The sequence below is a fragment of the Stigmatopora argus genome, chromosome 7, assembly GCF_051989625.1.
Source record: "Stigmatopora argus isolate UIUO_Sarg chromosome 7, RoL_Sarg_1.0, whole genome shotgun sequence".
Classification (NCBI taxonomy): domain Eukaryota; kingdom Metazoa; phylum Chordata; class Actinopteri; order Syngnathiformes; family Syngnathidae; genus Stigmatopora; species Stigmatopora argus.
In genome coordinates this window covers 9,320,090-9,343,879 of record NC_135393.1, presented here as the reverse complement: position 1 = coordinate 9,343,879, position 23,790 = coordinate 9,320,090, and the positions used below count along the sequence as shown (strand labels likewise).

General features: G+C 39.7%; 1 protein-coding gene across 6 annotated transcripts in view; it reads right to left on the bottom strand.

The window, feature by feature from the left end:
* The window catches only part of plppr2b (phospholipid phosphatase related 2b), a 41,703-nt gene that overhangs the window by 16,522 nt on the left and 1,391 nt on the right, over window positions 1-23,790 (bottom strand). For 4 of the 6 annotated variants that reach the window (XR_013301048.1, XR_013301047.1, XM_077605456.1 and 1 more), the window contains exons 2-3: window positions 14,546-14,653; window positions 2,999-3,187 (exon numbers count right to left, since the gene is read on the bottom strand). Coding sequence is in view for 4 of the 6 variants with exons in the window: in XM_077605456.1 (XP_077461582.1) it covers window positions 2,999-3,187; window positions 14,546-14,653 (297 nt within the window). In the remaining 2 variants the exon portion in view is untranslated. Of the gene's footprint in view, window positions 1-2,998; window positions 3,503-14,545; window positions 14,654-20,971; window positions 21,311-23,790 lie in introns of those variants that run through there. The other 2 variants (XM_077605455.1, XM_077605457.1) reach the window with 2 other exon arrangements.

The following is a 23,790-nucleotide window of genomic DNA, read 5'->3' as shown; positions in this document are numbered from 1 at the left end:
TGCTACTTGGAAGATGAAAATCTGAGTCAGATTTGAGTCAGAAGTGAAATCTACTTTTTTTTTCCTTTTCAATGTTTGAGCACAGGCTTGTGGGTTGATGTGTTTTTTTTTTTCCTGAAGCAAAAGTGAACACAGATGCTGTGACTTTGGAAAGAGAAAAAACATTCACACTCCAGGCAAAAACATATCATTGGTCTCCCACTCCAAGAACCTCACATAGCCTTGCGCCTGCAGCACCCCACTAATCGACTGCAAGCTCAACTCACATAAACATGTCATCAAATCTGCCATCTGTGTGTTAGAAAATTATTCAGGACATTAGAGTGGAGCCTAAGCTGCTATGTTAAATGTAAACAAAAGGGGGAGTGGCAAGTGACACAAAAGAGAGGGTGGCTTCATCCCCATTGTCAACTCTAATGACAAAACACTTCTTCAGACTGACTCATCATAATTATCAATTTAGGAAAGCTATTGACAAATAAAAGCTATTGACAAATAAATGGTGTTCTCCAAAGTGTTCCCACAAAGCCGGAATTGTGTCAAAATTTGAAAATATTTTATGTAAATCTAAAACTCAACAGCCTAGCGGACAAGTGCTTAGCGAGTGGCTCACAGTTCTGGGGTCGAGGGTTCGATCCCAGGTCCATCCTCACCATGTATAGCAGGGGTGTCAGACTCGGGTTGGTTCGCGGGCCGCGTTAACGTCAACTCGATTTCATGTGGGCCGGATCATTTTAGATATAATATTTAGATTTTTTTAATAAATGGATTAAAAGAACTGGATTAAAAGCCCTGAATATTCAGTTTTTTATAGATCTAAAACAATGTTTATTTGAGCTTTTTTATATATATATTTTTTTTTAGATTTTACAAAATAATTTTTGAACTAAAAACTGAAAAAAATGATTACAAAATTACAATTATTGATTTAAAAGGGGGAAAATCAGGAAATTTAATATACATCTATACTCTTCATTTTAATTTGATCCTAAAACAGAAAGTCAGCACTCATGATTTGCTTTCCCGGGCCACACAAAATGATGTGGCGGGCCAGATTTGGCCCCCGGGCCGCCACTTTGACACGTGATGTAGAGTTTGCATGTTCTCCCTGGGCTTGCTCCCTGGGTTTTCCCTAGGTACTCCAGTTACCTCCCACATCTCAATCCCCATGGTTGAACGTCCTAAATTGTGACTGTTGTCTGTCTCTTTATGCCCTGCGATTGGCTGGCCACTGATTCATATTTACACATTTATGTTACTATAGGTTTCCTCAATGTTGAACAATAATAGGCAGCAGGTTAGTTTTTGGTGAACTAATCTCCAAATTGCTGTCCAACCTCTTGCCAAAAGTCAGCTGGTGGTCCTAATGATATAGACAAATGATATAGAAAATTTATCAATGTTTTTAATATGACTGTCCTGTGACTTTTGACTGTGCAGCTTTAATATCCATAGATATTTTACCCTGACTACAAAAAAATGAGAATTGTGTATGACCTGTTTGATGGGGTGTGTGTGTTTGTGTGTACGAGTGTAATTGTGTTATGTCGCACGGAGGCAACCATGTCATAACACCACTTTACTGTAGGACATCAAAGAGACAACAAGCCCAGGGGGGACAAGCAGAGACGGAGACACGGCTTTGATGAGGATGTGCAGATGTTTCATTATTAATAATACGCCTGCATGTGGCAAGGATCATGTAACTACACTTCAGATTATTTTCTCACTCAATATTGATTTGTAGTCGATACAATACATGTGTAATTTTAAATTCAAAAATACAACAGTAATCTTGAAAGCTGGTTAAAGGCTAATGCTACCGCTTATTGGGTCCAAGAGAATGCCACAAAATTGCAACAGTCCACTGCATCATAAATCAAGATAGTTCAACATAAACTCATCAACATATTTTCTCATCAATCAGCTTCATTTTACTGCCAAAAAATGATTTCATGTATGGGTGGATATACTATATGTTAAATGAATAGCCTATATTGAGGCATGCAACCAACAGCGAAGAAACTGAATAGTCATATAAATTATTATTCAATCAATCCAATAATTGGGAAGGGGTGGGGCATGTTCAAGTATATTATCAAATAATTTTTGGGGGTTAATTACTGTTTATCTGATTATTGCTGTTCACTTGGTATTGTTTAGTGACTAAAAAAAATACAAATAAACACCAATTGATCAATACCACAGAGTGGTAGTGGAATGGTGAGGTTTTAAGTTTTTTTTTTTAACATGTAAGCAGAAATTTGTCGCCTACAATTGAACAAGTGGAATGTACTGAGGTTCAGTCTTCAAAATTCAGTTCTGCCTCTAGGAGTTTATAAAGATTCCCTCATATGTCCTGCGATAATCTTATTACCTCACGCATTCCTCAAATCAGCACACGTTTAAAGAAGAGTGAAGATTATTAATTGCCCATAGGTGTGCTCAAGTGAAAATGGTCTAAATATGATATGCAATTGAATTCAGTATTTACCCAGCCTCATGCTTAAAATGTGTTTGGATGTGGAGGATGACAGCTAACTATGGAGAATTGACTGAAATGAAACTGTTTGTGGTGTTCTTTTTAATCCAGACAAATTGAAGGTGGATCAATATCATGGAACAGAGTGTGTTAATTTTTTTTGGATTATTTTTTCAAATTTTTCATGAAATAAATACTGAACAAACAAAATATTTTTCAACTATCTTATAAAGCTGCGGACAGATTGGAAGAAACACACTGCACACCGTGGCTGACTCGGACTGCGTTACGCAGGACAAATATAGTGACAGTTGCCATGGTTATGGCACGGAACGCATGCACTCAAACAGAGAAGCGAGACCACGAGGATGCACGCCCACACACACATCGCTCTCCTTCCACAAGCTCCATGTGCATGAGGGGAACCATGGATGCGATTGTGTGTGTGTGCGAGTGCTCCTCACATTTTTAACACCTGTGGAAGCGTGGCAATTTTACTGAAGGATACTGACTCACCGTCACAGTGGGGATGGCGGTAACCAGAGAGTAGACGAGAACAGGCGGCGCCTTGCTGTAGTCCTCTGGTCCCGGGTATGGCTTGGAGTATGCTTTGTCAAAGCAGAAGAAACCCTGGATGTGCACTGGGAAGGTGTCCGTGTACTCAAAGTAGTAAGCCAACAACACGGTCCCTGCCATGATGACCAGCTGGAAATAAAACATATTGGTTCCAGCTTCAGGGGTTGGATCCCATCAAAAAGTGATACATGCAACCTTAAAAATCCTTCACCGCGGAAAAATGACGGATTCCTCGTGATGTTTCAAATGAATCAAGTGTGCATGGTGAGATAGGGAGAGACGAAAGTGGGGGGGGGTGCAGGAGTTAGCGAGGAAGACAGTAAGAGACAAATCGGCGAGCAATGATAAGAATCACAGAGTAAGAGAAAGATGCTTTCAGCAGCGTGAGCATGCAGAGAAACATTAATGAGGAGGAAAAAAACACTTTTTGGAAGAGGAGGAGGACAGGAGAGCGGAAGAGGGGAAGGAGGCACAGATGGCGTGAATTAGAACAGAGCGGTAAAAAGAAGACGGAGCAAGACACAGACGAAAACCATCTTCGAACAGGGCAACGGGTCGGAGAGATTACACGCTTACATGACCTTTCTGCATAACCCAGTTCATCATCTCCCTTATAATCCTGATTTCAGCAAACACCGGCTAAACATTATACCAAAGCACATGCAATGAAGCATGAAATATGACCTGTTTAGCAAAAAGTCACAGAGCATACAAGGCAAAGACATCAATGCTGGTTAAGAGGAGGAAAAACGTAGAATACCCACTAGTCGGCACAAACCAGCCAGATGTACTGAATATTCATTCACACTCCAATTATTATCAGCGCACTCTAATTCCTCTAGAGCCAGTGCACAATTGTTCTAATTCTGTACATGTAGATTTTTCTACCTCCTAGAAAGGGCTAAACGAGAAAACAACGGTGAGCTACACGGTAGCAGCATTCCCTGTACTAATGGTGACTTTCTCCATTGTTGATATTAAGTAAACAGAGTGTACTGAAAGGTCTTGAAATTGACGGGTTATCTAACGTTCATCCCTAAATTTGATCAATCTTTTAACATTTACTTCACCTGGTTGATTCATTTATTTTACACTAAGTAGTGTATCAAAAGTAAGATAAACAATATCATTATTCAATACAAGCAGAGCCGACCTGCTTGGGTGCCGCTTTCGAAGCAACCGCACCCTCAAACTTGCCGACCATACCTGGATGAATCGTTTTTTGGAAGGAGCTGAAACAGAAACCAACACTTGATCTTCACCTGGACATGAAGCACCAATTGAAGTAAGAGCCCCTCTGCTTGTTCGATGTAAAATGCAGCCATAAAATGTGCCGAACTTAGTAACAGGTTGTTTTTAAAAATGCACTTGTGTCCAAAATCGAGGGGTTTTATTGATTCTTAGCGACGTGCAACCTTTGACGTGTTTGTGTCTTCATGAAGCTTTAAATAAACAAAGTCATTTTTGTCTAAAAGTTTCACATGTACTGAAAAAATGAGTCCTGCTGAACATCGTGTAATTCCCTAGCACCTAATAAGCGGTCAGCTTGGCATGCCCTTCAAATGTGGCGCATTCAAATGCATGGCAGCAGGCGAAGCTGGTATCCACATACATTTGGGATGATAATGACCATGAAGGCACGCAACTGGGAGGTAACAATGAATGATGATAGCTCCTGTTATCTTAAAAAGGACGCTGGCTCATATATCAGTAGAAATGACAATTGTTCTGCTTTGGACATTAATCATTCAGTCAATAACCCTTGCTTGTTGATGAGGTTCAATTGCAGTTTCAGCATGAAATTCATTAATGATTTAATTTTCTGAACTGCTTATTCTCACAAAGGTCACAGGGGGTGCTGGAGCCTATCCCAGCCAACTACCGGCACCAGGCGGGGCAAACCCTAGAATCAGTGGTCAGCCAATCGCAGGGCACAAGGAGACGAGCAACCATTCACGCTCACACTCATACCTACCAGGATGAACTCCCAGTCAGCTGATAAACTGTGTGTGACCCTGAACAGGGTAAGTGGTAATGAAAATGTATATTTGGACTTGTTATACCCACATCTTAAAAATGGCCATTAAGACATCATGCTACCAAAATTGCAAAAGGGAAAAATACTTTTCTGGGTCAATGAGTGTAGATATATGGGCAAACATTTTCTTCAAGCTGCATGCTATTCCTCATTGATATTCCAATTAGGAACACATTATCATAATAATAAAAAAACAACGTAATTGGAATTTAAGTTTATATACACTACACATTTGTGCTGATTTTGTACTTATTTTTTCAAAGAAATTGTGAACCAAGGCTACCATCTCATTCATTATGGAGGTGAAGAGACTTGCTAGACTCTCTCATTCACCCTCAATATGGAAGTGCCATAGTGACCTGATTACCTTCTTACTGTATGTACATATATAATATACGTACATATACATATATATATATGTATATATATATGTATATATGTATATGTATATATGTATATGTATATATGTATATGTATATATGTATATGTATATATGTATATGTATATGTATATATGTATATATGTATATATGTATATGTATATATATATATATATATATATATATATATATATATATATATATATATATATATATATATATATATATATATATATATATATATATATATATATATATATATATATATATATATATATATATATATATATATATATCCAAGCAAGTGCACCATAAACATCTTTTTTTTTTAGGTACTGTAATCGAAATACATACGAAAATACAATGGCTTTCAAATGCATGCTTTTGAAGGATGCGAACACCCACACACCTCTCTGAACATGCTGGCAAATCCTACAAACACCCCCGAGTTCTCGTTTATATATAGGCCAGCAATATTAAGCAGCTCTTTCCATGGCCTTTTCCCATGTTTGTTGCCTTCGACATGAGTTCTGCTTCTGTTGATTGTGTGGGAGTATGTCCGTGTACGTGTTTGCAGTGTGAGGAAGCCTATGCGCATGTGGGTGCATTCCTGTGTCTGTGAGGAGGAACTCACGCAGAAGAATTCACGGTTGTCGAAACGTCATCATTTATCCTTACAAAACGAGAAAGGGCATACGAGAATAGACGAGGGAGGAAGTGAGGGTGGGATGGCGAGAGAGCAAGGTCTTGTGTGGTAGAAGGACGCGTGCTAGTAGGTAGATTTGCAATGTTTAATGAGGATGACAGCAGTTGGCATCTTGGCACCTTGTTTATCATTTGGTCTATAATTCTCAATATAATAGTTGATTAATTGAATTGACAGTCCAACAGCTTCAACCATTTAAACTCTGCTTGAAAGGATTACAGTTTTCTTTTATGTAGACATGTCTGAATATTCATTAAGGTCATGATTTGTAATCAGTTCTAATTTGGGCTTGCTCCTCCTTGAAGACATGGGACCTAACTTCTGCTTAAATCTAAATAGGTTCAAGAAGATAAGGATGTGCTGTCAGAATTCTTTGAAATTTCAGTTCAACCTGATCTACCAGTGTTAATAGACAGACAGATTCCACACTACATACTAATGATGTCGCCATCAGATAGTATACGGGCTGTTTTTACAGAATTGGACGGAATCGGATTTGGTGACAAAACCGCATGCGCCTCTGTAGTCACGTAGTTTTAGTACCATCGTGTTTTTTGGCAGCTGTAAACCAAACCAATAGTTAAATAAATTACTTTGGTGTTGTGGCCTCCATTTTGGAATTCGACATGATAGTTGTGAAGCAAATATTACAGTAATATCAGTAAATGTTCATTTCAAATGTATTTACCATTATTACCGTCACAAAGTTGATTATAGGTGTAAAATAACACTTAGTCAAACCAATCATAGAGGGTTTTATTGTCCGAAAGATTTACCTTGTCTTACCATTTTGTGCGGAATTTCACGCCAGGATTTTTCTGGGCTTTGTGCATTTTTGTTGTGTTTCCTGCTTGCGATGTTATTTTTATTGAGGTCAGTATTGCGGTATCAAGCCAGGGAAACCTAGGCATGTCATTACTGCATGTAACTAAATGGACCGAACATGAGAAGCTAATGTTCATGGCATTCTGAGCACTGACAATTTGTGCTGTGTGCATGGCAAGGGTTGCAAGGGGGTCAATGCATCACTCACTTTAATACAATGCGCGCATTGTTGCCCACATGGAGTATAATGTGGCCTTTAGGCTCACGGATGATATCACTTTGAATTAGATTAAAGTAAGTTAATTACTGGATATATAAATGTACAAGGACCAGACTATATTTCTGGTGTGCCTAAGTTGAAGGCTAAACAGTTGGTTTTCCAAACCAAACAACAACCTCTCCTACTTGTATATGAAATGATAAAGCCCACTCAAAGTAGAAGCAAAGCAAAAGTCCAGAGTATGCAAGACTGATTGGCTGAAAGGAGGTTGGAATATTTCATTAAACTCTTTAACCCTTTGCCTGCCATTGAATACAAAAGACATCTAATTAATTTAAACTTTTATGACTGCCTGTGTATGTATGCTTATCTTTCAGTGGGAACAATCACTACCACCCTGTCCGAGATATATTGGATTGGAAATCTAGTGCCTATGATGGCAGCCAATGAGTTTAACGCCAGCCCCCGAAAAACTATTCGAGTTAAGGAGCTATAAAAGATTTACTGTATTGCTATAATTCCGTAATTCATCTTAACATTGTAAATTGTTCTTAGTATTTGCTGGTTTACAGCATATATTCATATTTTCCAAAGAACAAAAAAAACAACAACAGACCTTTAGAGGACTTTCAAATGGACAAGGTAACTGCATCATATGCACATATACACATGCCACTTTGCTGCAATTTCACAAAGTAGCTATTTATTTTGCAAGATTAGGAAATGCAAATGTGTGGTAGTTCCTTAGTAACCATGGCTCTATTTTTGCCTGTAAAAGGTTAGGTGCCTTTTACGTTTCAATGCTTCAACTGAACCAATTATGTATTCCAAATGGCAGACCAGGTAACACACCAAACTAGAGCAAACTATTACAATTTGTAAGCCTCAAGGTAACTACACTCAAAGCTGATTATGGAGGATGACCACCATTTCACTGGCCTAGTAATCTAAAAGGCGTTATCAGACCACCCAATTAAGCTTTAATGAGCATACCACTCAACTTCAAAAGCAGTGGAAAGCAATGAAATCAAAGTGACTGGTGTGGCAAGAAAAAAAAGAGGCAAATCCCTCTTTAACTTCACAGTGTAAAATCAAATATGGCAATAATAGTGTACCAAGGGACGGATGTCTCTTGGGGCCAAAACGTGTGAGCCTGCACAACGCTTTATGTCTTCTGCCTGGATTCAGATGGCAAGTGTCAACATGCTCCCAGAGGGTGAGGAGATGTACTTTATGTGGGTGCTGGTGTTAAAGAGCACAGCACCAAGCTGAGAGAAAACACCACGCAGCTCAGGATGAAGTGCTCATGTATGCTTACCAAACAACTGATATGGTTTGAATGAGTGCAAACCAAGGCATTAATGCATTTTCTGTAGTACTTCTACTCCTTAAAATGGTGGGTTAGATCCCAGCTGACCTCAGAATTGATTATTTAAAAAAAGAAAAAGAAATCTAAGGCTGCAATTGGCTGGCCACCAAGTTAAGGTGCCCCAAAGTCAACTAGGATAGGCTCCAGCACCCCTTGCAAACCTTGTGAGGATAGGTGGAACAGAAAATGGATGAAAAAAAAGCACTCTGGAGAGCCAAATTAATTAGAACATGCATCATATTTTATTCCCATCGCTTTACCTTGTCTTATAAAAGCCAATAATCCCTATTCAATGCAACAGTCATCGTTGTGAGAGTATTTTCCTTGTGTCGAGGGAGGTCTATACACTTAAAATGAGGGTTTACCATGGCCCTTAAACTGCAAATTGCTTTCCAAAGCTTTTGCAAGTGGGTGATAAGGCATGGAGAATTGCATCTTCGTGCTTAGTGCGCCGCTAAGTGTTTTAAATTTGTATTACAACCACACTTAAAGAGACCAAATAAATAGAGGATGAGTAGAGGATGGATGACAAGCAGAGGTGAAACGAGGAGATCACTCTGGAAGAAGATAAATAGTTGGAAGAACCAGAATGCATGAAAGCAAAATTCAATTAAAGATGGCAACCAACCAAATGAATAAACAGAGAACCACTTTTAATGAAGCATTGATTTGACCTCATTTGGAGTAAACTATAACGGATAATTTTGAAAACACAAGTATAACGTGGAAAAGGATTCCATCAATGGACAAACTAATTACACAATATAAAATTTACAGTGACATCACTTATAGACTTCATTCCATATTCACCGGTGATGAGGCACACTATATAATGGAATTGATTCTCCTTCCATCTATATCTAGTTGTAACAGGTGGGAAGCAGGCAGGTAACAAGTGTTTCTACCATCCTTCAGACAACCGAGAAATCCCAGCGAAGCAATATGTCAGGCAGGTGCTATTCATGGAAATAATAGGGGGATGAGCACTGACAGTCTTTTTGTGCACACTGAGGGTTTCTGTTTTATCATCCTTGGGAATGTGCAGATTAAGGCCACTATATTGTGAGAAATTTTTAATTAAATGAGCATGAAAATGAGGTCTCCAGATTAATCACAGATACACAAGTGTGTAGTTTTTTTGACACATGCCTCTTCCATCTTACTCATATTGCTATATACTTTACGGAGGGTACAGCTGCAATGAATCTTAATGTTTTAGTCTTTTTCTTGCTAGGTGTATTCTCACTCTAGAGCATTAATCGATGTTTTGTCCCGCCCCTGATCAGATGTGCTCTGGCACGTAAAAACTACACTGCAATGGCATTAAGTGAAGCTCAATTTTCAGGTTTAAACATGTTCATTTGATTTAATTCATTTTCTGAACCGCGTATCCTCACAATGGTTGTGGGGGTGCTGGAGCCTATCCCAGCTGATTTAGGGCACAAGGTGGGGGACACCCTGAATTGGTGGCGAGCCAATCAATCGCAGGGCACGAGGAAACAGACAACAAGTCACATTCACACTCATACCTATGGGCAATTTAAATTGTCCAACCATCCTACCATGTCTCTAATCTCATCTCATTTTCTGATCTGCTTTATCCTCATTAGGGTCGCGGGGGGTGCTGGAGCCTATCCCGGGGGACACCCTGAATCGGTGGTCAGCAAATTGCAGGGCTCAAGTACACGGACAACCACGCACAGTCACACCCAAACCTAGGTGCAAGTTAGTGTCCAATCAGCCTACCATGTATGTCTTTGAAATGTGGGAGGAAACCGCATTACCTGGAGAAAACCCATGCAGGCCCAGGGAGAACATGCAAACTCCACACAGGTGGACTGACCTGGATTTGAACCTAGGACCCCAAACTAAACCACCTTAATGCCCCTTTACAAAGAAAAATACTGTGGGTTGTAGCTCAGCTAAGTCCAATCTATTAGAATCAGTAAAAGAGCCACACATGTGATAGGGGGATTTTAAGAGCAGTTTTTATGTGTATCATTTTTCACTGATAATCCCCTTTTGTGCAGTCGCCATGCAGACACAAGGTGTGTTTGCATTCTTTCTGTAATACTGTAGTGAATTTAGCAGAACATGGACTGCACCAATTATAAATAGCATCCTATTTATCTAGTAGCAGAATCAGGCCCACAGCTCCCTATAACAAAACATCTTCCTTTCCTTTTGCTTTCAAGCTCTTCATCCTTATTCCATGCCTGGATTGACTATGCCTCCATACGACGTTTACCTCCAGGCACAGCTTTTGTTCAATGTGTTTGCTCTTTTCCAAATAAAAATCATTCGTTCCACCCTGCTTTCGTCTTGCCAAATCTGGTGTTCACACATTGAAAAACAGTTGATTTTTTTTTTTGGTGGGTGTAGTTTTAGAAGCATTTAGGTGCTATTCTGCCATTTTCTTCATGACATCGACTTGTGCGAATTTGGAGTCCCATCCCTCAAATGCCAGCTGAACCAATTGAGCCTTTTTAATTCAATTCTACAGAGTCCAGAAAATTGAAAATATGTTTTAAGGGTGTTAGAAAATATTAATACTTTTTGGGAGAGCTAAAGGAGAAGGGAAAAGGTATGCACTTAAATTTCCTTCCACGAGAATAAGCAAATGGTAATAAAATGATGACTCAAAAGAAGAAGAAAGTGAAGTTTGAAAACTTGGAAAGTTTGAGCACAAAGATAAAATGTGCTATCTAAGACAGTGTCAACCCAGCCCAAGACTAGAAACAAAAGAGAACAAAGACATCAACACACAACTGTACTGTAAGGAAATGGGAAGCCACGGACAGCAAGCAGAAAAAAAGGTATCATGGCAAACTAGTGAAAAGTGACAGTCAGCAGCAACATTGCACTATAGGAAGATGAATAGTAAATATGATGGTGATGTAAAAACAAAGTGAGCGCACTTTGGGGAAATCGATGATATACCGCATTGTTTAAAAAAAGACACCAAATCAATCCATTGACTGCTAAAAACGTCAAATCTAATTTAACAGGGAGGTTTTAACAAAGTAATTTAAGTTTTTACTGTGAACGATTTAATAAATATTGCATGAGTTTTTTCCGCCTATTGCCACAGCGCATATTTTACCTCTGAAATAAGAAGTGCTCAGCAATGGAACATTTTTTTGCCTTCGCAAACCGCACACGAATAGAATTGCTTTATTTCTTTATAGCAGCCGTATTTAAGAGGTAGACTTTACACTCATGAACATTTGCATTGGCCAAGATCGAAGTGCTGCTTAGTACAGTAAGGAGAAGGAATTTTAATTCCTTTTCTCCCAATTTGAAACCTGTCTCATCTTCACACGTGTGGCTTATGTATGTATTTTTTAGGGCGAATTATGTTACATCGCCGAACCCTAGCAGGCATAATCGCGTCTATGCCAGCCGATTAGTTAAATATGGTAGTTGATGAGACTGTCGAGGATGTAAGGCAATCTTTGGACTCTACTGGATAAAATTATCTCTATTTAATTTTCTTTGTGTTGGCCAAAGTAAAGTGCTTCCATGTCTGGGTACGCAGAAAGCCTTGCTCATTACAAACTGCTTCATGTAACATTAAGTTTGCACAATAAAAAGCTTATAGACTAATAAGCTTATATATAACGTTTACTAGAACGTGACAAAGCACAGGATGTCATGTTGAGAGACGAGAGGAAATTTCAAATGGAATGCATCAAAAAAGGAAGCGTGAGGGTAGAGAGTGGTCTTCAACTTTTAGTGGGAAGAGAAGTATATGGGTATTAATGGAGTGCACCAATGGTATACATTATTACTCAAGGCAATGTGTCCGGGAGAGCAATGACACGTGATGGATCTCGGATCTGTCGGAAAAGACCAACTGGGGAGACGTTGAGAGGCTGTCAAAGAGAATAATTGGCAAGGCAAGGTGCATTATCGAAGTGTTACATTAAAAAAAGCAGCTTGAAAAACCCTCTTATCTCCAACAGATGTCAAGAATAAGACGATGCACGCGAACAAGGAGGGATATGAAAGAAAGCTTATCATGCTGGATGAACCTGCAGGGATTGAAGGATATTTGTGCTGCTTTAAAAAAAGAGGTGTGTTGGTGCGTATTACAATACAGCGATTACTATGGAGGATGTAGCAGGAAGTGGACGCGCAAAGATGTACAATGAGGTCAAACAATGAAGCAGACGGTTAGTTTTTTTGCAGTTGGAACATAATTATTATTTTTTAAATCATAAAATACCAACATTTTGAGTTCAAATAGCATTTTCGAGAATTGCCTTTTGAAGATCCAACTTTACAACCAGTGCACCCTAATAGGCCTCATTCGGCTGATTGTTGCAGTGGCTCAGCGGACCTGTAGGCGTCTATTGTGTTAGCAGTGTCACAGGCTAATTGGGTTTCTTTTTTAATGAGGTCAATGAATAAGGGAATGTAGATGAAACCACAAGTGCTCCATTATGACATTTGAGGATGACACAGAGAGGAGGAAGGAATACAGTTAAAGGAATTGTTGAGGATTACATTTGTCAAAGTAATTCTGCTATCAATGGGACTTTCCATACAAAGAAAATTATTACGTATTACTGTATATATATGTTTTAAGTATTCATCTCTTATATATACACTATAAACTGTATATACTGTATTTTTCACTTTATAACAAATGGACGCTTGGTCCCTGTTGTTTTATTTCAATTGTAGCGATTGTTTGGAATGACTGTTCTTATTAGTATATTCCTCCCGCAAGGTTGATGAGTAATTTGTGACGCCATCATTACAGAGAGTAGCGTCATTCAATAATGAGTAGCCTGTGCGTTCAATTGAGCAAGCTGTTTCTTGACGTCGTGCGGGGTATTAAATGATAGTTTCTGTGTCTCTGCCTGTGTCTCCATACTGGCACCCCCTGCATCACTCACCGCATTATTTTACCTTTCCTTTCAGGAGGAAATGCTTCTTCTTGGGGTTGGACTTTCTAAAATACGTACATATCCCTCATAAAATGTGACTTATGACTAAAATTAATTGAAATGAAAGCATTTGTGTCGTCAAACTCTCCTACATATGTTTTTCCAACCAGTGTGTTTAAAAGCCACTGCACATAATCAAAGCAAGGATGTTTGTTGTAAGTACTATATTTTCTTCCAGCACTGGTGAATTAAAGTCAGCAATAACAAAGCAAAAGCTTCTGGAGAAAATCTGCAATAATTGTCTGCGATACTATCAAAGTAGATGGTAGAAAACTTTATCAGACACCTCCTCCCTGTCCTAACTGCCAAAAACCCTTCACATCTAGGCCATGTTCCCTTTTGTTATTAAAAATAAGAAAGAAAGAAAAAACATGCTGTGGAAGAAGTGAGAAATTCAGCATCAGTTACCATGGCTATGCACCAAGCTGAAAAGCAATCCACTGCCATCTCAGTTCCTTGCTTTAATTGTATAGACTTTAAATGTAGTATTTGCTTGCTTTGTTTCATCAACTAAACCTCAAAGCATATTATTTTCACTAAAAATAGTTACCCAAAAATGACATGAGACCTTTAGCATGGTCTTTTTGTAATGCAGACAGAAAAAGTTTTACATTTGAAAAATATTAGTCATACGTTTAAATCACTCTGACAAAGCAGTATCATATAGCTATGAAAAAAAAGTGTTTTATTTATTTTCCAGATGTCACATATCAACAGACTAAATAAGTAGTTCTCTGTGTGGTATGAGTATCACTAGTGTCAGGTTTTCTCTAGCAGTTCATAAAAGATTATCTGAATTAAGCGTTGTAAACAGCATGTTTTAATCCACAACCATGCATTTATCAAATACAGTTCGGTTGTGATTTAGGAAGGATTAAATTGAAGAGATAATGATTGCAGAACTCTTTGAGCATTAAGCATTTTATAACAATAAATAAAGTAACATCATGTTGCTCAACCAGTAAACAGTCGAAGTAAGCAAGGGTCACTCTCACCTCAACAAAGAGGAAGCATGGTACGATGTAGATGCTGGTTTTCTGATAGTTGCTGTCACCGAGAAGTTTCATCTCCCGCCTCTGGCCCACCAGCCTTTTGTCAATCATCTGTAAAGTCCATTTGAAAGGTTAGGTTAGGTTAGGTTAGATAGAACTTTATTTCATCCCATATCCAGGAAATTTCTTGGTTGCAGTAGCAAGACACAAGACATTGTAGACCTAGGTAAAAAACTAAATAGCAAAATGCAATAAAAAAGACAGAAAAGCTTGAGTTCACTTGTTTTGCTAAGTATTAGTCAAGTGTGAAACAATGTTCATTTTTTCTATAGTGCTTATCCTGTTTAGGCCCTCAATAACAAGATACAGAGTGACCCAGTTGAAAGAAGAAAAAAAATACCCCAAATTTAGTATTTCTTTTTCTTCTTTTGGGCCTGTTTTTTATATATAGTTTTAATCTAAAAATATAAATAACGATCTTGCAGTCAAATGGCATGCCTTTATTTAAATTCGTATTTAACCCCTTTTCACTAATCCTGTTGTGTTTGAAAGTATTTGAATGTATTTTAAACTTACATTCATGATGATAGGCAAAAAAAATACTTCAGTCTGATTTGGAGAATTGTTAGCTATTTGCCAAACTAAACAATCATAAAGCAGCAAAGAGAGAAAACAAAATCGGGAAAGAATAAGAAAGAGCAACAGTGCCCAAAATTGCTGTTTTCAGCATTATGGGATTGAGAAGGTATGAATACCTACTATATGAAGGCTTCAATATATTTGGATTTTAGTTATGAGAAGAACTTAAACTTCAACATGAAGATCATCGAAGCATTTAAAACAGTAAACATAAGAACAACGAGAAATAGGAAGACGATCCTTTAATGATCCCCAGCGGGAAAATTCAAATGTGAAATAAATAAATCATTACGATGGTAACCTCTAATTTAATGAATCATTTGATAGTTTAAAGCAGGGGTCTCAAACTTGCGGCCCGCGGGCCAACTGCGGCCCGCGGGACGATAATTTGCGGCCCCCGTCTTAATTTGAAAGATCGATTTTTTTTTTTTTTTTTTTTATTTTTTATTTATTTTTTTTTATTTTTTTATTTTTTTTTTTTTACCCCTTTCCCCATGATGGCGCCGTTTAAGTGGCAGCCAGTGGCAGTAGCTCTGTCCACTCATGTTTTTCTTGTTTTACAGCATGTTTTACATGAAAAATTAGAGGGAACATTGACATGCACCTGCTTGTGGCAGGTGTGATACTGGTGTGCCGATAGCGAGCAATGATGATGTCGTGACCGGATGATTCGCCTAAAGACGTTTCGCCGACGGACGTTTGACAGACGGACAGGTCGTACTAGTATTTGTTAGTTTAATGATTAAATACAAATACTAGTATTTGTATTTAATCATTAAACGCTGTTTTCAGCTGGATTTGACCGAATTTGAGAGCATTTTGAGCCGTTTTTGGCGAATGGACGTCTATAGACGTTTTTTTGCCTCCATCGCGATATCATCCAGTATTTGTATTTAATCATTAAATGCTGTTTTAGGATGGATTTGACCCGATTGCTGTCATTTTACGGCTCGGTTCTGCTACATCTGCCTGCCCAAGAGTGCTTATTCCCGGACTGCCATTGATGGTAGACGAACATTGATTTTTACTATAATTTGGACAACACCGGCGGCGGGCCGGATTAACGTCCATTCGGCGACCTGCCCGTCTGTCAAACGTCCGTCGGCGAAACGTCTTTAGGCGAATCATCCGAGTACCGATGATGTCGCTCACACTGGTACTCAGTGCGCTCAGGGAAGTTGTCTTTCTGCTCAGACCAACAAAAAATTAGAGGGAACTTTGGTTCGGAGCTGAATGAACCAATCACGGTGAGGTATATGGCTCTGGAGGGCGGGACATCGGCCGGGCTGTCCAGTGCCTCGCTCACTCACTCATTCATTCCTCCAATCAGCTGGGCGGAGGAGAAGCCGTGAGGCCGATCACTCCGCTCGGCGCGCACACTCCTCCGCTGCTTTCAGCATAGAACTGAATGAGGCGCTATGATCCGTGATCCAGCCTGTGTCAGTGTCTGTAGCCATCTCCGCGATTGAAACGGAGAGCGAAAGTCCACATGCGCCACAAACCCGCGCGACTGAATGTGAAAGATCAACCCGAGACTCATTCCAAGTGGAAAAACATATTACAGAGCCCCAGAGATGTCTCTTTCAAAGCCTGCCGTGAAGAGAAAGGTCGGTGATGAGCACAGACAGTTTCAAGAAAAGTGGGGAGTGCAATATTTCTTTGTTGAACACAGGGGCACCCCGACGTGTCTCATTTACACTGAAAAAGTTGTGGTGCACAAGGTATACAATTTGAAACGTAATTGTACTATGAGACATGCTGAGGAGTACGAAAAATACCAGGGAGATGAGAGAGCCAACCAGGTTGCCAGTCTTAAAACACGTCTTCTGAGGCAACAGGATCTCTTCAAGAAGGCTACCAAAGACAGTAATGCAGCAGTCAAAGCTAGCTACGCCGTTTGTGAGTTGATTGATCCTGTGCTAAGTGATCCCAAATGGCTCATGGACTTGGCTTTTCTTGTTGATATCACACATGAGCTTAATGTACTGAACAAGAAGCTACAAGGCCAGGGGCAACTTGTCAGTGCTGCCAATGACAACGTGAGAGCATTCTGCACTAAACTTGTGTTATGGAAAGCCCAGCTCTCTCAGACAAACCTTTGCCATTTCCCAGCATGCAAGGCTCTCGTGGATGCAGGCACACCATTCAGTGGTGAGAAGTATGTTGAGGCCATTTCGAAGCTACAGGAGGAATTTGATCACAGATTTGCAGACTTCAAGACACACAAAGCCACATTTCAAATTTTTGCAGACCCCTTCTCCTTTGATGTGCAAGATGCCCCTCCTGAGCTTCAAATGGAGCTCATTGACCTGCAGTGCAACTCTGCACTCAAAGCCAAGTTCAGGGAGGTGAGTGGAGAAGCAGACAAGCTTGGGCAATTTTTGAGAGAGTTGACCCCCAGCTTCCCTGAACTTTCCCGAAGGTTCAAGCGGACCATGTGCCTTTTTGGGAGCACATACTTGTGTGAGAAGCTCTTCTCCACCTTGAACTTCAATAAGTCCAAGTACAGGTCCAGACTTACTGATGAGCATCTTCAAGCTCTACTGAGGGTCTCCACTGCTTCCTCCCTCAAGCCAAATGTGACTATGTGAGAAGAAGCGCTGCCAGGTCTCTAGCAGCAAGGAGTAGGCAAAAGAAGCCGTGTTCAGAATATTTCATGTTCAATGTTCCATTCAAGTTCAGAAAGTTAAAGGTTAAAGAGCTGTTAATACAGACATTTGAAACGGAATAAAAATAATTCATTTTCTCTACTTAGCCAGCCAGTGTATATCTACTGTATGCTCATTAGTATTATTTGGTTTTATATTACTGATTGATTTATTTTTTATTCATCTTTAAGTTAATTTATTTAATTCATTATTTTTTGTTAAAAAATAAAGATATTTGATAACGTTGGAAAGTTTTATCAGTGCTTTTCTTGTGGAAATCCTGATGCGGCCCAGTCTCACCCAGACTCGGCCTCTAGCGGCCCCCAGGTAAATTGAGTTCGAGACCCCTGGTTTAAAGGATGCCACTCCCTGAGGATGCTAAAGCCCCACAACATAACATAATTTATCCTCCAAAATGAGGAATGAATGGAAGGCCGTCTGTGAAAAACAGTTTCTAAAATGAAAGAGGGCAGTCTGAGCTTTGAACCGAGAGATGCTGCTTCAATCAGATTGCACATTGTTCACATCTCGAAGATCATAGCACTTGAAAATTATATTTTTATCAAAAGCCCAGTAGAAAGATTTCAAAATACTATATATTTTTGCCAATACACATACATTCATTTTCTGTACGGCTTATCCTCGCAAGGGTCGTACACTTCTATCAAATTCATTTTCTTTGCTGCATGATGACAAGAGGGTAGATGGTATTCTGCTGCCTTATCAGCCTTAAGCTCTTATACCAATCAATTGTAGTTGGCATTGAGGAGGGAGAATTACAAAGCACAGAGCACCTGAACACCTCAGATAGGGAGTGAATGAACACTGTAAAAAATAAAAAAATAATTTTGAAAAATCCTTAGTTTCTTCCTCTTTCTCATGGACTTGTGTATGACCAAAGGTGGTGTGTAAAATTGCCATTTTGGGGGGCTGTGATGGAAATTACCTTGGTGTATTTTTATTAGAATGTTCCCACTGTAAAGTGCATAATAGTCCTTGTCTAATCGCGGCTTTAATCACCAGTTCCTAGCATGCTGCAACAATATTTCAAACTAGAGGTTGACATTTTTGTCAGGAATGGACATAAGTGCAATCCACTATTCATAACGGGATTTGGCAGAAACGGGAGCAAAAGTCACTGAGAGTAGGCAGAATATTTACATGAATGGGTCATTGCACACTGGAAAGCACTTTGGGCACTGTAATGTTATATATAAAAGCACTATTCTCTTTGGATTTTACAGTGTAGGCCATCGTCTCCATTTTGTTCAGTGGTCTGTTTTCTTTCTACCTTGAGACATCCCTTGAGAGGACTACTTTCTCTACGTGCAACCATTGCTTTACTCCATTATTGTTGTTGGCTTTCTCCTGACAACTCATTTAAAGCAGTCTAAATTTTGCTGTTTCCAGCATAGTCTGAAGAAGAAATCCAACCACCCCCAAGACTAGGCAAGTGAAGCATTGCAGCATTTGTTTATTTGCCCCTAGGTTTGAGTGTGGGCGTGTATGGTTGTCCGTCTTCTTGCACCCTGCAATTGGCTGGCCACCAATTCAGGGTGTCTCTGGCCTGGTGCGTATAGTTAACTAGGATAAGCTCCAGCACCCCCGTGACACTTGTGAGGATAAGCTGTTCAGAAAATGCATGAATGAATACACACACACACACACACAAGGAACTTCACAGTAGCCATCTTTTGATTCCAGCGGGGCTCCTATCTCTCAGGTATGGGAACTAATTTATTTCTACTTTAAAGCCTCTGAATGGTTTGTAATTTGATATGTGAACCAGAACAGAGCTCTATCCCAGATGGTGGAAAAGGGGTCACGCAAACTTGCAGCCTTCATTGAGCAGCAGCGTTCACATTTATGAAAATGCACAAATACAATATACAGTGTGCACACAGGAAAGACAATTACTATTCATTGTTCATGCTATCCGATCTCATACTGACAACCCTCCCTTCCAATATATTTTAGTCTGCTTCATGGAAGATGCTAATTACTTAGTATTAACTGTGACTATGACTGTTCACACTATTTGTTGAGCTTCAGTTGAGTGAGTTTTGAATGTATAATGCCTTTCACAGAGACTATAAGTTAATAACTTGCCATGACATTATATGTGGTGAATAGACTACACAATATTACAGTGACGACGTTGAAAAACGATTCCTATTTAAATATATCTTATGGTATTTAACCCTACAATGGATAACCTGCTAATGAGACTTACAATACAGGGGCTGATCGGCAAAGGAAATGCAGATTAATCTCGCAAAAAAACATTTCAAATGACGTGGCTGTAATTAACCCTGCCATATCATGATGCCACCATGTGCTGCAATAGGCACCAAATTGGAGAACAAGATTTATTTAATTTGGGTTAAATACCGTGTTTGAAACAGACCGATCCGGGGACAGATCCTTTATAATATGCATTGTGTACCATACAATATGTTTTAATTAACTATGTATAAATATGTGGGTGAATCATAACTGTGTGTGAATCACAAACATAGCTGGTAATGCTCAAAAGTTAATAGGCAGCCACTATACAGAGGGGGGTTCGCTCAGTTGGCAGCGTAGGTGATCCCAACCAGGTGGTTGTATGTTCGAATTCCCCGCCTGGTCTGAGCATCGTCAAACCCCACGTTGCTCCTGATGTTGCATAATCAGTAGGTAAATGAAGATGTACTATATACTGTCAACACGCTACACAACTGTAAATGAATTTACCGTAGGAGGCAATGTAGCAGTGCATAGGTTTATCAAGCCAAATGTACCACAAATGTAGGTTTTCAGATACACAATTATGAAGTTGAGCTGGAAATACGTATACACTATGGCTTTTTTTTATGTGCCCATCATTTGAAGCAAGGGATGCCATCAGACATAAAGCTGGCGTGACTGATTGTCACTGGTGCTGCTGTCCATTTACATTGATGCGCTTCTATTGGCTTCCCATTGGCACAAAGGAACCAGTTCACTATCTCACTGGTTCACATCCATGCACCCACACATGCCCGTGCTTCCAGATTATAATATCAGTACATCTTTCTCCATAAGCTTAAGATATGGAAGGAATATAAAATACATATCAAGTTGCATGTCAGTCCAACAAGTGGCACTACATAGAACTTACCTTAAACCTCTGATTGTTTCAATCTGTTATAAGGGGTCTCTTGGACACTACTGGTCTAGCAGCATTTGCTATAGATGTCCATTCTGTCGTGACTGGTCTTTCTTGAAGCAGAACCTGTTCTCACTTTTGCTCCCTGATCAGCGAAAAGTCCGAGAGGCTCAGAGTGAACGATAAGCTTCTTGACCGTGCCCAAATCCGTGCACTCTCCCAGCTGTGTATATATTTGCAGTCCGCTGCTAGGTCGTCAAGATGAGCATGATCTTCAATAGCACTTCAAGGCTAATTACTCAAACACGGGGGATCCACCAGCTGAGCGAGAGAGAGGCTGCTCGGTGTCGTCGCTGGTGAATGCAAGAATGGGAAGACAGAAAAGAGGGGGATGGAGAGAAAGTGTGTGCGCATCTGCATGCTCGTGTGGAAGCGGAGAGGCGGAGGGAAAAAAACAGAAGATGGGAAATGGGAATAAGAAACTGTGACAGTGGTTGAAAAGACGAAGCACATGAAATGGGCAGTGTTCATGTGCACCAGTTAGAAACATACAAAATTAGGGCACGAAATGTAAAGAACACTGACGCAACAATGGGGGACACCTTGCACTTTAGTGCCCCATAAAACCAGCACTATAAGATACTACACTGGAGTTAAAACACCCCCAAAGCAGTATTAACATACACGTTTGGATCATTAAAAAAAGAGTGAGACAAAGAACAAGATAAATGCTTGCCTTACTTCATTCACCATTGAGGTGGTCAATCACACACAACCTTGGCTAAAATTAAAAAATCTCTTTTCAAATTATGACCCATCTAATGGATTCTAAGAGAAAGGACATACAAATTCAAAGATTTAGAAGGCCCTTCTAGATTTGGCATCATCTTCTTAATTTCTTTTTGATTAAAAAACAAAGCGAACCAGCTGCAAGCAGTCCATCGCATTTCTACACTCAAGCGTGTCGTTTAGTCGCCAAGGATTCATTGGACAACATATTGGCCTACGGTTATTCTCTTCTTGTGCTCCAAGAAACTCTTAGAAACTCTCCACAGCATTTTCATTAGACAACCTTGATGACTAATTGGTTGGTACGACTGTATGCTTCTGGTGTTTTTTGCGTGTGTGTGGTGCACAGTTTTATTTTGGCACAAATAGTGTACAGCAAGAAGTACTTTAGACTAAAATTAATTCATGCAGTTACAAAAACTCAATTGTCTCAATTGAGGGGCCGCATTCTGCGTAGGCAGCACCCTATGCCGTGGAGGGATAGCACTGCACTACGCTGTCAATGAACAAGGAACGGGGGGACACTCCACCTATCTAATCAAATTAAAACTTCTGTGTATTCCTTAGGGGGATTAGCGTCATTCCTATATGTTGTTTTGATACTTTAAAAATTTAGGTTTGTATTGCTGCGTTCATGGCGGCCCGGTGGAAGAGTGGTTAGCGCGTCGGCCTCACAGTGGGCGATCTGGGTTCAAATCCAGGTCGGTCCACCTGTGTGGAATTTGCATGCGGGTTTTCTCCAGGTATTACAGTTTCTTCCCACATTCCATAGACATGCATGGTAGGCTGCTTGGACACTCTAAATTGCCCCTAGGTATGAGTGTGAGCATGAATGGTTGTTTGTCTCCTTGTGCCCTGTGATTGGCTGGCCACCAGTTCACGGTGTCCCCCGCCTCTGGCATGAAGTCAGCTGGGATGTGGTCTAGCACCCCCACGACCTTAGTGAGGATAAAGCTGTTCAGAAAATGAGATGAGATGCTGCGTTCACAGTAGCCGCGTTTTGTTCTTGTCATACTTAAGGTTGATATACAAAGTTCCAAAACGTGGGGAAATTAATGACAAGGAGTACGCATGTGAAATGTCCTGGTTTTAATGACGTGGTACTAACCTTATCAACGGAAACGAGGTCTCCATGTTTTGGGTTGGCATTGTTTGAGTATGCTGCAATTGTGGCAGTTGACAGCTGGTCAAGGGTGGGCATTACTTGGGGCAATTGCCACATAAGAATGAACTCGGTGTCTAATTCGCCCCTGCAAATGGCTAATACAACAAAAATAGCGACTTCATATCCACCACGATGGCTGCTTTTGTTTTTTTTCTGTTTTTTTTATTACAAACTGTGTATTAAGAATTATTTTTCTATTATATAAATAAGCTCAACATAATTAGGCACTTAAACTAATTTTGGAAGAGCGACAACGCAACTCACAGTTGCTAGGGGAAAGCAGACCACTCACATAAAATTAGCTTTTTTTCACTGCTAAGAATGATCAAGTCTTGTGATTTCAAAGATGACAAGCGACAGTTCCCATGGAAACCCCTGCACATACACATTTAAAGACACATACAGTGTAGATGAAACAAGTGCCACTAGAAAATGGCCTTGCACACCAGAGAGAAAAATGAGCAAAGTTGAGAAAAGTGGGGGTGGATACATTCAGCAAAGATGCCTTGGTCTTTCAATGAAATGTCAGTTAATGACTGAAACAACAACGTTCACTCAAAAAGCTGAGTCAACAGAATACTGATAATCAAGAAATCTAGAGTGTTTTTGTTGTTGTTAAATCATTAATGTTTACTTTTGTGAAAACTGAGGGAACTGCAGGATAATTTAATGGGAAGTAAAACAATCATTTTACCAATGTTAAAAACCAAATAAGTCATAAAAATTTTCTGGTGGTACGTTAGGTGACTGGTTAGCATACCATGGGTTCAAACCCTATTCAAAACATATTTTTACCTAACCTCTGTATGTTTTATCTGGGTGTGTAGTTCTTGCCACATTCCAAATACAACTTTTCAGATGACTTGTGTATATTATT